The sequence below is a fragment of the Moschus berezovskii genome, chromosome 8 (assembly GCF_049115385.1).
Source record: "Moschus berezovskii isolate FMDL1 chromosome 8, NW_MosBer_1.0, whole genome shotgun sequence".
Lineage (NCBI taxonomy): Eukaryota > Metazoa > Chordata > Mammalia > Artiodactyla > Moschidae > Moschus > Moschus berezovskii.
In genome coordinates, this window is record NC_142467.1 from 1,850,371 (window position 1) to 1,865,636 (window position 15,266).

At 42.6% G+C, this 15,266-nt stretch overlaps 1 protein-coding gene across 1 annotated transcript in view; it reads left to right on the plus strand.

Moving 5' to 3' along the window:
* The window catches only part of LOC129558805 (uncharacterized), a 169,069-nt gene that overhangs the window by 25,785 nt on the left and 128,018 nt on the right, over positions 1–15,266 (plus strand). The window contains exons 4-5 of the mRNA XM_055430244.2: positions 7,713–10,141; positions 10,501–10,962. Coding sequence (XP_055286219.2) covers positions 7,713–7,848 — 136 coding nt within the window. The 3' untranslated portion in view covers positions 7,849–10,141; positions 10,501–10,962. The remainder of the gene's footprint in view (positions 1–7,712; positions 10,142–10,500; positions 10,963–15,266) is intronic.

Sequence of the window (15,266 nt, forward strand, 5' to 3'; positions counted from 1 at the left end):
TTTGGCTTCAGAGCCGTCTTGCAATCTGTAAGCAATCCAAGATAGACCATATGCCTTTAAATCTAGATGACTGCATATGTATCCAAGAGAAACCTAGCTGCCATTTCTGCACAAGACTCATCAAAAGATGAAAGAAGACAGATTTATGTTGCTTTTCTGATAAATGTATGTTAATATATATGTCCATTGATATTTGGTAAACTGCCCTTAACTTTCCCTTTCACATTCTCAATTCCATTCTGCTTGAGGAAACATCCAAACTGACATCTCAAATCAGCATTATTTTTAAGGAACTCAGTGCATGGAGCTGAGGTAGCCATTTGGACAGACAGAGGTTTTGTCTCTCTAGCAAGGGTGGCCCCCTTCTTTTTTGGTGTTTTAAAGAAACTTCTCCCCCACTCCATCCTGAGACTGTGCCACCCTGACTCTTGCACACGCTCACCATGCCTGGGTAAGGGGAGTGGGAAACTGGTTCAGTCATAAGCATGTGGCATACGGAGCGTGTCCCAAACTGAACCTTCCTTGGGATCGCTTTGTACACATGGAAAGGGGAAGTCTTCCCTCCATGGGCTTGCTAAGCCCGGAGGTCATGAGGATGGAGCTGGTGTCAGCTTGCTGCCAAAGGAGAAGAGCCTCTATGGGAACACTCAGGAAAGAACAGCAGAGCTGGAGCGCAGAGACGGAGGCCCGCCCTCATTGCCGGGCCGTGGGGCTGCTTCACGTCTGAGGCCAGCTCGTGAGCATTGCATGAGGTAAGCAGTGTCTGCTGACACAAGAGGCGCTCAGTGAATGTTATTTCCCATCTCTTTTCTTACCTCTTTGACTTTGGTAGCTGCCAGACAAGGATTTAGACCATCTACTGCAGCCAGCACTTCTGTTCTTCCTTTTAGAGGAAAGCCAGCCAGACAGACTGGACAATGAGGAGCACACAGTTAGCCCCCAGAACGGTGCACGCTGCCTCTGCGCCTGACAGCTTCTGTCTTCAGAAACAACCATTCTTTGCTCAGTGCCCTCTCAGAGCTTAGACAGCAGCCCGCTTACAATCAAGCTGGTACAGAAATGGCACTCTGTGCCCTAAGAAAGGAAGGGGTTGACTTGGTCAAACCATGAAGTGGAAGCTGCTACAGGAAGCAGGCTGCATAAGCATCTCAGAATGCAGTTTTCCAGTGGCCAGCTGGGTGAAGGTTCCAGTCTGTACTTGTTCGGCCATTTTCCAGTGGCACCACTCTGTAGAAAACAGACAACCGAGACTGTTAAAAATACAGAATTCAGCGATGTGACCCAGTGTTTAACCTCACAGAAACCATGCGTCGTGGGTGGTGCACGTATGCGTGCCAGGTCGCTTCGGTTGTGTCTGACTCTTTGCAACACTATGAACTGTATAGCCTACCAGGCTCCTCTCTGTCCATAGGCTCCTCCAGGCACGAATACTGGAGGGTTGCCATGCCCACCTCCAATCATGGGTGGCAGTTAGTGTTGAATATTAAGAGATCTAAAATTCAGTTAAGATGAGGCAAATAAAATCATCACTGCTGAGTGATGTTTGCAAAATATGCTTCCTCTCGTCCCTGCACACTTGTGCAGATATGTGATTTGCTTGCGCAATAAATGCTGGTGGTTGATTATCAAATTGGATTGTTTATGGGATGCAATCTGTATAGTACGACAATCTTAAAGGTAATTTCTGAGACCTTATGTTTCTGATATTTTCAGACTCAGCAAGCAATGCCATAAAATATAGTAGAATTTAGAACTTGAATGGATCTTATAGATGAAAGGAGTCAAGGCTCAGAAAAGTTTAATGAGTTGTTAAATGGTGAGGTGGGGACCTTAAGCCGTGTCTTCCAGTTTTCAGTTGGACCTCTCTGAGGTACAGCGCTCTCTCCTAGATGAGAGCATGGAACATGAGGGTGGCACAGGATCCTTTAAAGCAACTAGTCCAGCCTGCTCATTTATAAGAATAAAATGGGGCTCAAAGAGACGAGATTCTCGAGGAAGCTCAGTAAGGAATTAGGCTAAAATTTATTGATTCCTGCACCAGTGTTGGTTCTTGGCTGCATTGGATAAGGATGCTTTATCAGACTTAGTTGGAACCACAAGTCATCCCACCACTTAATTTCTGTCAGGGGGCAAGCAAATTACTAAACACCTAGTCATCCCCAGAAAAATCTGGCAGCGGGTAAAGTCTGGAAATGAAATTTTTTAGAGAACAGGGTCTGTTAGTCAAGAAAGTATGTGGTGAAGTATAAGTAAACAGCAGAGCTGAAAGACTCATCGTCAGGCGTGTTGTGGTATTTTACTTTTCCCATAGTCACTGAGATCAAGAGGCTGTGGCTATTTTTGATAGTGAAACCTTACTGGCTTTAGTGAGAAGGACTTTAAATCGCCTACAGCGTCCCATCCCTTCTCGGTTCTTGGCTCCTAATTTATTCTGATATGGTAGACAGGTTAAGCAAAGAGTATTTGTCTTGTTACAAAGTTCAGCGCTTTCTACACTCCTGTAGGGTATGTGTACACCGCGTGGAGTCTGCATCACTGTAAATACGTCTCTCTGTTCTCCAGCCCTCAGCCCTGAGTCTCCCTTGCTCTGAAAATCAGAAGAATTCTATCTAAGGAAGTGGGGGAAGGTGCAAAGCAAGCCTCCCAGTTGCCTGTCCGCCTACAGACGCACATTAACATTGTTAAGCAGCCTTCCAGGCTCGGCTTGGCTTCCCAGGGAGACCGTAGGTAGAGACGGAAGGCGTTTCAATCCTCTCCAAGCAATGCTGACCTGGGTGACAGCCAGGAAGGAGGGGTGCTTCTCATTTATACTTTCTGCAACCTTTGTACAATCTTTTGAGTTGCTCACAGCAAGATCAAACTCTTCGAATAAAGTCATGTCAGGTTAATGAGGAATTATCAACTTGCTTCTGCTATGCCCAACACTGTCCTGAGTCCTACTAGAGGGGCAAAAATAGTATTATCTTTGCCCTTGAAGAGCTCACCACCTTCTTGGAACGACAGTATTTGATAACACGAATGATACAAGGTTGTACTCTCTTGTAAGCTCTCCTAGTAAATTCTGGTACTGATGACCCCTAGCCCGTGGGGCTTGACTTGTGGGAGCAGTCCAAAGGCCAGGGAGGAAAAGAAGGTTCTGATGAGCCAAGGACGGACATGAGGGCTGTTTCACATGAGCTCATAAGGAGAGTTACTTCTGGGGTTTTGTTTGTTTGTTTGCTGTGGCTTCCTGCAACCAAGACTGTTAAGGCTGTACTGGAAAGTGTCTCTCATCCCACACGCTACTGTTTGGTCCATATGTGGTGTGTTATGTGGCTTAGAAAGTGGTGGTCTCAAAGCCTCAGAGAGACATCAAGAAATAGCCCCTTGGTGATCTTGCTTGAAACACCTTTGGCCCCAGACCCAGGGATTATTATGGGTCTGAACAGATGCCTTCTCTGGTCCTGAGTAATTAGACTTAGATCAGACCTGCAGTCTTGACTGTTTCATTATGAAGAATGAGAACGTGGATTTTATTGTTACTTTCCCTATTTTTTTTTTCCTTCCACAGCCTATGTCTTTATCTTTCATACAAATAATTCCCCTGATGGATCCACCCTATTTGTTCTTCAGTTATATTCTGATTTATCTAAGTCTTGGGTAAACAAAGCTGAGGCAACAGTGACAACCCTTGAACAAAGAATAATAGTCAATCAGCCCATTAATCCTGTTGGAACAAAACAGATGTACCCGCCAGCTCCCCATTCTGAACTGCTTATCCAGGCTCCATTGTGATTGCTGTAAGGACTTGGGAGACACACTCCAGCTAGTGGGCATTCCCAAATAAGTTATTTAACTCCTCAGAGTCTTTGATTCTTTATCTCTAAAATAGAAACAATACTAATCCTACCTCCTAATGATGTCAGGAGGATTAAATGTGGTGCTAAATACTGTGGATAAGCAATCTGGGCTTTAATTTTTAATCATTTGCCTTAATGCTGATCTTAATGCTCTTTTCAGTTGAATTTTACTGTGTCAAAAAGTGTTTGAGGTAAGTCAGAGGAAGACCACAATACACTCTGCTGTTAGTACAGTTCAGTTCAGTGCAATGCAGTCGCTCAGTCGTGTCCAACTCTGCGACCCCATGGACTACAGCACGCTAGGCCTCCCTGTCCGTCACCAATTCCCGGAGCTTGCTCAGACTCATGTCCATTGAGTTGGTGTGCCATCCAACCGTCTCATCTTGTGTCGTCCCCTTCTCCTCCTGCCCTCAATCTTTCCCAGCATCAGGGTCTTTTCCAATGAGACAGTTCTTCCCATCAGGTGGCCAAAGTATTGGAGTTTCAGCTTCAGCATCAGTCCTTCCAATGAATATTCAGGACTGATTTCCTTTAGGATGGACTGGTTGGATCTCCTTGCAGTCCAAGGAACTCTCAAGAGTCTTCTCCAGCACCACAGTTCAAAAGCATCAATTCTTCAGCGCTCAGCTTTCTTTATGGTCCAACTCTCACATCCATACGTGACTACTGGAAAAAACATAGCTTGGACCTTTGTTGGCAAAGTAATGTCTCTGCTTTTTAATAAGCTGTCTAGGTTGGTCATAACTTTTCTTCCCAGGAGTAAGCGTCTTCCCAGGAGTAAGCTGTTAGTATAAGAAAAGAAAACTCTGAATTCAGACGCAGGCCCACACCAGTTGAGCTCTCACAGAACACTTATTCTTCAGTCAGTAGTATAATCATACCTAGTGATAAAGAGTAGCAAAGGACCTAATACTCCTCCTCACCCTAACAAATCAGTCATTATTTTTCTATGTTCTTCTTCAAATGTGCCCATCATCAAGCATAATCTTGCGTTGCAAATATAGCAGTTGGGATCCGTTCAAAAAAAGCAAATAAATCCCCTGACAAGCAGTTACCAAGCGCCTACTAAGTGCCACTGTTCTAAGGTACTGAGAACACGAAGAAGAATACACCTTGAACACTGATGCTGCTGCTACTGCTGCTGCTAAGTCACTTAAGTCGTGTCCGACTCTGTGTGACCCCACAGACGGAAGCCCACCAGGCTCCCCCGTCCCTGGGATTCTCCAGGCAAGAACACTGGAGTGGGTTGCCATTTCCTTCTCCAATGTGTGAAAGTGAAAAGTGAAAGTGAAGTCGCTCAGTCGTGTCCGACCCTTCGCGACCCCACGGACTGCAGCCTACCAGGCGCCTCCATCCATGGGATTTTCTAGGCAAGAGTACTGGAGTGGCTTGCCATTACCTTCTCCGTGAACACTGATAGCCAATCTAATTAAAATATTGGTTTTTATTCTGATAGTGTATTTTTTCTGAAGCCTAAGAGTTTTCACATGTTGCCACAGAGGAATGGAGGAAGAATCAAGAAGCTGAAAATAATGTTGATTTCAGAGCTGGTAGTAAAATAAAAAAGTAGCTGGAGAATGCCTGATCCATCAATGTGTGACAGCTGAGCCCATTCTAAGAGGCATAGGAATGTCCTGCATTGGGAATTATTTATGTAACAGAAAAGCTGAAAATAAGTTCATGTAACACATGTATCTTGGGGTATCTACAATAGTGATGACTTAAGAAATAAATAAAAGCAGTCAATAAAACAATGAAAAGAAACTATTTATGAGATCGACGCCATTAAGAAACTGAAAGAGATGAAAACTTAAAATTGTTCATATTCACTATCAGTTTTATGCTAGTAAGTACCACAAAATAAGGGAATGCCAACCAAAAATGAGAAATCTATCCATTAACAGAAAGGTAAAAGAAGTCAATTTCCATTTTAAAAAATTGTATAACACTCAAAAGCAACAAAACCCAAAAACTCTACAAAAATAAATGAGATAAGTGGGAGGCATTTGGAGCATTTTGTAGGAGATTTTTTGAATTCTCTTTTTCACTTTGAATTATCTTGCTGCTATTATTGCATTTCATATGGGAATCACACAGAAAGTTATGCAATGTACATAGGCTAAGCTGAGACCTTACTGATCCACGGCCTTTCTGGTAAGCATTCATTGTCATCAAAAAGAAAATTATCTAACTGGCCATCAGGATAATCAGTTTTCCTAAATCATGGCAAACTCTCACCAATAAACGAAAGTGTGAGTGTGTTTCACTGACAAGAGTAGTGGCGCTTGGCAGGCTCTTGTTTTCATTACCTGGTTTACCGAGGACTGCTCAAGAAGCAGAGTATGATTGTTACTGGGACAGACGCTGGCGTGGGCTGGATACTGGCGAATTTCAAGTCTCCCCTCTGGTCAGTTGATAGCCATTACTCAATTACAGGATGGATAGTTTAATTGATATCCATCATTTTATTCAAAGTAATCTAGCATATTCCATGCTTTGGATTGGAAGAATTAATATTGTCAAAATAGCCATACTCTCCAAGCAATCTGCAAATTTAATACGATCCCTATCAAATTATTCATGACATTTTTCACAGAGTTAGAACAAACGATTGTAAAATTTATATGGAACCACGAAAGACCCAGAACCATCAAACCAATCCTAAGGAAAAAGAACAACCCTGGAGGCATGACCTTCCCAGACTTCAGACAAGATTACAAAACTACAGTAATCAAGTTCAGTTCAGTTCAGTCGCTCAGTCGTGTCCGACTCTCCGCGACCCCATGAATCACAGCACGCCAGGCCTCCCTGTCCATCACCAACTCCCGTAGTTCACTCAAACTCATGTCCACAGAGTCGGTGATGCCATCCAGCCATCTCATTCTCGGTCGTTCCCTTCTCCTCCCGCCCCCAACCTTTCCCAGCATCAGAGTCTTTTCCAGTGAGTCAACTTGTCGCATGAGGTGGCCAAAGTATTGGAGTTTCAGCTTTAGCATCAGTCCTTCCAATGAACACCCAGGACTGATCTCCTTTAGAATGGACTGGTTGGATCTCCTTGCAGTCCAGGGGACTCTCAAGAGTCTTCTCCAACACCACAGTTCAAAAGCATCAATTCTTTGGCGATCAGCTTTCTTCACAGTCCAACTCTCACATCCATACATGACCACGGGAAAAACCATAGCCTTGACTAGACGGACCTTTGTTGGCAAAGGAATGTCTCTGCTTTTTAATATACTATCTAGGTTGGTCACAACTTTCCTTCCAAGGAGTAAGCATCTTTCAATTTCATGGCTGCAATCAGCATCTGCAGTGATTTTGGAGCCCCCAAAAATAAAGTCTGACACTGTTTCCACTGTTTTTCCATCTATTTCCCATGAAGTGATGGGACCAGAGGCCATGATCTTTGTTTTCTGAATGTTGAGCTTCAAGCCAACCTTTTTACTCTGCTCTTTCACTTTCATCAAGAGGCTTTTTAGTTCCTCTTCACTTTCTGCCATAAGCGTAGTGTCATCTGCATATCTGAGGTTATTGATATTTCTCCCAGCAATCTTGATTCCAGCTTGTGCTTCTTCCAGCCCAGCGTTCCTCATGATGTACTCTGCATATAAGTTAAATAAGCAAGGTGACAATATACTGCCTTGACGTACTCCTTTTCCTATTTGGAACCAGTCTGTTGTTCCATGTACAGTTCTGACTGTTGTTTCCTGACCAGCATACAGATTTCTGAAGAGGCAGGTCAGGTGGTCTGGTATTCCCATCTCTTTCAGAATTTTCCACAGTTTATTGTGATCCACACAGTCAAAGGCTTTGGCATAGTCGATGAAGCAGAAATAGATGTTTTTCTGGAACTCTCTTGCTTTCTCCATGATCCAGCGGATGTTGGCAATTTGATCTCTGGTGCCTCTGCCTGAGAGACGCCGGCCCCAGTGGCACAGACGCGAGGGACGCCAGCCCCGGCGCAACCGACCACGCAAAGAGGCGCGATGGTGAGGAGCTACCCCACGCCTGAGGCCAGGGCCAGCGGCCAAGAGGAGCTACCCCACGTCCAATAGGCGGTGGCTGCGCGGGCGCAGGAGGGCCGAGAGGAGCTAATCCACTTTCAAGGTCAGGAGGGGTGGCCTTGAGGAGATACCCCTCGTCCAAGGTAAGGTACAGCGGCTGCACTTTGCTGGAGCGGCTGTGAAGAGATTTTCCACGACCAAGGTAAGAGAAACCCAAATAAGACGGTAGGTATTGGGAGGGGGCATCAGAGGGCAGAAAAACTGAAATCATAATCACAGGAAACTAGCCGATCTGATCACATGGACCACAGCCGAATGTGGTCCACTGGAGAAGGGAATGGCAAACCACTTCAGTATACTTGCCTTGAGAACCCCATGAACAGTGTCAAAGGGCACAATGATAGGATACTGAATGAGGAATTCCCCAGGTCGGTAGGTGCCCAGGATGCTACTGGAGATCAGCGGAGAAGTAACTCTAGAAGGAATGAAGGGATGGAGCCAAAGCAAAACCAAACCAAGTTGTGGATGTGACTGGTGATAGAAGCAAGGTCCAGTGCTGTAAAGATCAATATTGCATAGGAACCTGGATTGTTAGGTCCATGAATCAAGGCAAATCGGAAGTGGTCAAACAGGAGATGGCAAGAGTGAACGTCGACATTCTAGGAATCAGTGAACTAAAATGGACTGGAATGGGTGAATTTAACTCAGATGACCATTGTATCTACTACTGTGGGCAGGAATCCCTTAGAAGAAATGGAGTAGCCATCATGGTCAAGAAAAGAGTCCGAAATGCAGTACTTGGATGCAATCTTAAAAACGACAGAATGATTTCTGTTCGTTTCCAAGGCGAACCATTCAATATTACAGTAATCCAGGCCTATGCCCCAACCAGTAATGCTGAAGAAGCCGAAGTTGAATGGTTCTATGAAGACCTACAAGACCTTTTCGAACTAACACCCAAAACAGATGTCCTTTTCATTATAGGGGACTGGAATGCAAAAGTAGGAAGTCAAGAAACCCCTGGAGTAACAGGCAAATTTGGCCTTGGGGCACGGAATGAAGCAGGGCAAAGGCTAATAGAGTTTTGTCAAGAGAAAGCACTGGTCATAGCGAACACCCTCTTCCAACAACACAAGAGAAGACTCTACACATGGACATCCCCAGATGGTCAACACCGAAATCAGATTGATTATATTCTTTGCAGCCAAAGATGGAGAAGCTGTATACAGTTAGCAAAAACAGTAATCAAAGCAGTATGATATTGGCACAAAATCATACTTATGGATCAATAGCACAGAATAGATGGCCCAGAAATAAATTCACACACCTAATATCAATTAATCTTTGACAAAGGAGGCAAAAATATACAATAGAGAAAAGACAAATATTGTTAGCAAGTGGTGTCGGGGAAGCCAGACAGCCACATGTAAATCGAAGTTAGAACACTCCCTCATATCATACACAAAAACAAACTCAAGTGGCTTAAAGACTTAACTATAATGCCATAGAAGGGAAGGCCGACAGAACATTCTCTGACGTACATTGCAGGAGTATTTTCTTAGGTCCATCTCCCAAGGCAGTTGAAAAAAATAAAATGGAATCTAATCAAACTCATAAGCTTTTGTGTAGCAAAGGAAACAATAAAATGGAAAGGAAACCTACAGACTAGGAGAATATACCTGGAAATGATGCAGCCAAAGGGGCTTAATTCCCAACATATACAAACAGCTCATACAACTCAAAAACAAACCCAGTCAAAAAGTGGGCAAAAGACCTAAATAGACATTCCTTCAAAGAAGGTATGCAGATGGCCAATAGATGCATGAAAAAATGCTCGGCATTAGAGAAATGCAAATCAAAACTACAGTGAGGTACCACCTCACAGCAGTCATAATGGCTGTCATCAAAAAGTCTACAAATAATAAAAGCTGGAGAGAGTGTGGAGAAAAGGCAGTGCCTCCTACACTGTTGGTGGGAGTATAAATTGGTGTAGCCGCTATGGAAAATAGTATGGGGGTTCCTCAAAAAAATAAAAATGTTTTTAAAACTTAAAAAAAAATAGAGTTACCATATAATCTAACAATCCCACTCCTGGGCATATATCTGGAGAAAATTAATTTGAAAAGATACATGCACTCCAGTGTCCATAGCCACACTGTTTACAATAGCCAAGATACGGAAGCAGTCTAAATGTCTGTCAACAGGTGAATGGATGAAGGTATCTGTTACTCTGAAAAGAAGAATGAAGTAATGCCGTTTGTAACAACATGGATAGACCTGGAGATTATCATACTCAGTAAAGTAAGTCAGACAGGGAAAGGCAAATATGGTATCTCTTATTTGTGAAATCTAAAAAATGATGCAAATAAACTTGTTTACAAAGCATGAATAGACTCACAGACATGGAAAACAAACTCATTGTTACAGAAAAAGAAAGGTCAGGGAGGGATAAATTAAGTGTTTTGGATTAGTAGATATAAGCTGCTATATATAAAAACACAAAGTCCTACTGTATGGCACAGGGAACTATATTCAATACTTAAACTATAATGGAAAAGAAGCTGGCAAGATTATATATAGCTGAATTATATATAACTGAATATATATGTAATACTTAAGATTTTATAAAGATATGTATATATGAATTGCTCTATATGCAGAGTACATCATGAAGAACGATGGGCTGGAAGAAGCACAGGCTGGAATCAAGATTGCCGGAAGAAATATCAATAACAGATATGCAGATGACACCACCCTTATGGCAGAAAGTGAAGAGTCTAGTCAAGGCTATGGTTTTTCCAGTGGTCATGTATGGATGTGAGAGTTGGACTGGGAAGAAAGCTGAGTGCCAAAGAATTGATGCTTTTGAACTGTGGTGCTGGAGAAGACTCTTGAGAGTCCCTTGGACTGCAAGGAGATCCAACCAGTCCATCCTAAAGGAGACCAGTCCTGGGTGTTCATTGGAAGGACTGATGCTAAAGCTGAAACTGCAATACTTTGGCCACCTCATGTGACGAGTTAACTCACTGGAAAAGACTCTGATGCTAGGAGGGATTGGGGGCAGGAGGAGAAGGGGACGACAGAGAATGAGATGGCTGGATGGCATCACCGACTCGATGGAGGTGAGTTTGAGTGAACTCCGGGAATTGGTGATGGACAGGGAGGCCTGGCGTGCTGTGATTCATGGGGTTGCAAAGAGTCAGGCGCGACTGAACTGAACTGAACTGACACCAGAAATTAACACTTTAATTCAAATGTACTTCAATAAAACAGTAATCTACCAAAGAACTTCTAAATAAATGTTGATAAATTGAATACTGAAAATTATAGTAGATCCAGTGCAATACAGTATTGATCAGCTATTAAAATAACATGTATACAAATATACGTGTACACAAATATACATATATTTAAATATTTTATAGAAATCTCATAATTAGCATGGATAGATAAGAAGTAGATACTCAAGACATAGAAAAGTATTCAAGATAAGTGTTAAGTAAAAACTAATTCTAGTTATATACTGGATCATATATATACCTTTTTAAAGGGAAATACATATCTAAATATAATTATTTCTGGAAGGATACACAAGAGATTGTGAACAGTGACTACCTCTAGGAGATAAACTGTGGCGAGAGGTATATTTGTGCTTTTCAGAGTACACGCATTCATATTCTTTAAAGTTTTAGCTGTGAGCATGAATTAATTACCATAGGTAAACTAGTTAAAAACTGAGAAAAATTTACTAAAAAATTGTAAAGACAGTTAATGGAAAATACCAACTATATAAAAAAAAACTGAAAACTTAATAAAGGGAAATCATCTGGTCAAAATAGGGTGGTAGATAATTTTCAGTGGAAATAAATTTATCTCATAATTGTAAAAAGAAACTGAAAATGCATGCTGAACAACACGGTAAACACATTAGTTGCCACGTGTTAACAGTACTAGGTTAACAACAAAAGTGTGAAGCTCGTGGTTCCCTTCCAGTCAGTTGCTTTAACTATCAAGAGTCAAATATAGAAATGAGGCTTTTCTCAAAGAGCTTTATGAGTCCCCCATGAATATGCATCTGAAGACAGAAGGCTTCTTCCCTCCTTCCTAACTGCACTCACTCGAAGCTCTGCCATCCCTGTCAACAGATGCTCACTACTGAAGGGAGATTCAATTTCATGACCCACTTAAAATATCGGCACCTAAATGTAGACATTCCTTACACTGGAATAACTGCTGTGACCATACCCTTGTGTGGTAAAGGCAAACTCAAAGGGATATATACATTTTTGGAGTGCATCAAACGGTCCTTTCAGTGTGGCACTTGGGAAGGGCAGGCTCTGGGGTAGGAGGCGCTATCTCCTCGCTTTGCCTGTTCTGGGCCAATTCTTGTGATCAGGTGCTGCTACTACTTCTCTCCTTTCAGTATTTGTGTTAATATCACAAGGGATCCTTGTGATGTGAGATTTTGTGGTGACAGTGGAAAGGGGCAGAATAAGAATGCCTGGATCCACATTGGGGAGTGGAAATACGGGGTCATAAATAATTAATTAGGCATGCAAATACTACTTGGTCCTGTCAGTAACCCCAAATCTTTCTCATCCAAGGATAGATGATCTATGTCTTGAGCCTGGTCCCATTTGGATGCTCATCTTCTTTCATGTCTTCCACTGATCCTCATCCACGTCCTTTAACTGTTATCAGTAACTACTGTTATTAATGATGATTCTTGTCACCATATATTGGGAACCTAGCATATGTCAGGAGGAGGCAATGGCAACCCACTCCAGTACTCTTGCCTGGAAAATCCCATGGACAGAGGAGCCTGGTGGGCTACAGTCCATGGGGTCGCTAAGTCGGACACGACTGAGTGACTTCACTTTCACTTTTCACTTTCATGCATTGGAGAAGGAAATGGCAACCCACTCCAGTGTTCTTGCCTGGAGAATCCCAGGGACAGGGGAGCCTGGTGGGCTGCCATCTATGGGGTCGCACAGAGTTGGACACGACTGAAGTGACTTAGCAGCAGTAGCAGCAGCATATGTCAAGCACTGAGCCAAACACATTGTATATATTTTCCAATTTCTTATAATTCCACCAGGAAGTGTGGGCTCAGAGAAGACACCCAGTTAAAAACTGTAGAAGCTAAGATGGGAACCCTGGTGTACCACTCAGGGTTCTGGGTTGCAAACACAGTAATTCTGATTCTGGTTAACATAAAGTAAAAGGGTAGTTCATTGAAATAATATCAAAGACCTCACAACATGTGTGTGTATCTTTCCAGAAATTTTATATATATGTGTGTGTGTGTGTTTCCCCTTTCATAAAAGTACAATATTGTGCAGAGAAATAGGCTCAGAACTAAGCAGAGGGTCAAAGGGGAGGTTAGGAGATTCTCAAGCTCAGCCCAAGTCATGCCACTTGTTCATAATAGAAAAAGATACAGAGACAGCGAATGGCCATCAAGGAGAATGGCTGAATAAATTATGATGGAATTAATTGAATATAATGCAGCCACTGATTAAGATGAATAATGCTCTCCCTGGTACCATGGATAGATTTTCATGAGCAATTGCTGAATGAGAAAAGCAAGTTGCAGAAAAGTGCTTGTACCAGAAGTGACTGGCTGAGAAGGAGAAGGCTGGGAGGGTGTGCTGGATGAGAGTTAATGGGATCAAGCAGAAGAGGCAAAGAAAAGAGCCTAAAAAGACACACCATACCTGTATAATTATATTTCTGCAATTATCTAAAGTCATGTTTATGTAATACATGTACTCAACGATTTTTTAAATGCTAAAGGAAGGGTCTGGTTAGGATTCTGTAACTGCTGCTTTCACCCTCAACATAAGCTCTCTGCATCTGGACCTTTTCTGGATTCTTGGCTCCAGAAGGAGAGTATCTAAGGAAGGAAAGCATCTGCTTGGGTCTGGGCAAGTGTATCAGTCAGCTCAGCTGCGTAACAAACTTCCGCAGGCTGAGTGGCTTAAACAACAGAAAACAGAAGTCTACTTCTGTTAGTTCAGTGACTGTCAGTTGACAATCGAGATTTGGCCGAGTCAGCTTCTGTGAGTGCCCGCTCTTTGGCTTGCAGATGGCCTGAAACTCAGGGTATCCTTACACTACCTTTTCTTTGTGTGCCAACAAAGATTTCTCTTTCTCTTTCTCCCTCCCCTGCCACTCTCTATCCTCCTCCTCTCATAACGCCACTAGTCTTATTAAATTAGAGCCCTACCCTTAACCTTAATTACCTCCTAAAGACCGTATCTCCAGTTACAGTCACACTGGAGTTAGGATGTCAGCACATGAATTCTGTAGGCACACAATTCAGTCAGTAACAGTAAACCAGCTTCTTTTTTTTTTCTTCCATCACGGGAATCTAGATCCTGACTTCCACTTGACCTATACATACAGTGGCAGATTCTTCAAACATGAAAAAGTGATTTGACAGGATGGCAAGAGACACTTGACAGAAATGTAGATGTCTGATTCCAAAACCTGGGCAAACCTTTCACAGTTAGACAATTTCTGTCAAGAAATTCGGTCTCTGTTTCAATAAGGTATATTCAGGCTTCAGCTATGGAGTCTTGAGCAAGTTTATGTCTGTTGAATTAGTCACCAGAGTTCCTAATTTGCTATTGTACAGACCAAACCTAATCTGCTTCTAGAATTAGCACCTTTGAGAAATAAGTACACCGAAAAAGGTGTACTTATCATTGTAGGGAATTGGAATGCAAAAGTAGGAAGGCAAGATATGCCTTGAGTAATAGGCAAGTATGGCCTTGGAGTACGGAATGAAGCAGGGCAAAGGCTAACAATGTTTTGCCAAGAGAACGCAATGGTCATGGCAAACACCCTCTTCCAACCACACAAGAGAAGACTCTACACACGGACATCCCCAGATGGTCAATACCAAAATCAGATTGATTATATTCTTTGCAGCCAAAGATGGAGAAGCTCTATACAGTTAGCAAAAACAAGACCAGGAGCTGGCTGTGGCTTAGATCATGAACTCCTTATTGCCAAATTCAGGCTTTAATTGAAGAAAGTGGGGAAAACCACTCAACCATTCAGGTATGACCTAAATCAAACCTCTTATGATTATACAGTGAAGGTGGCAAATAGATTCAGGGGATTAGATCTGGTGGACAGAATTGTCTGAGGATCTATGGATGGAGGTTTGTAACATTGTACAGGAGGTGCTGACCAAAATCATCCCCAAGAAAAATAAATGCAAAAAGGCAAAATGGTTGTCTGAGGAGACCTTACAAATAGCTGAGAAAAGAGAAACTAAAGGCAAAGGAGAAAAGGAAAGATATATCCAACTGAATGCAGATTTCCAGAGAAAAGCAAGGAGAGATAAGAAAGCCTTCCTCAGCAATCAATGCAAACAAATAGAGGAAAACAATAGAATGGGAAAGACTAGAGATCT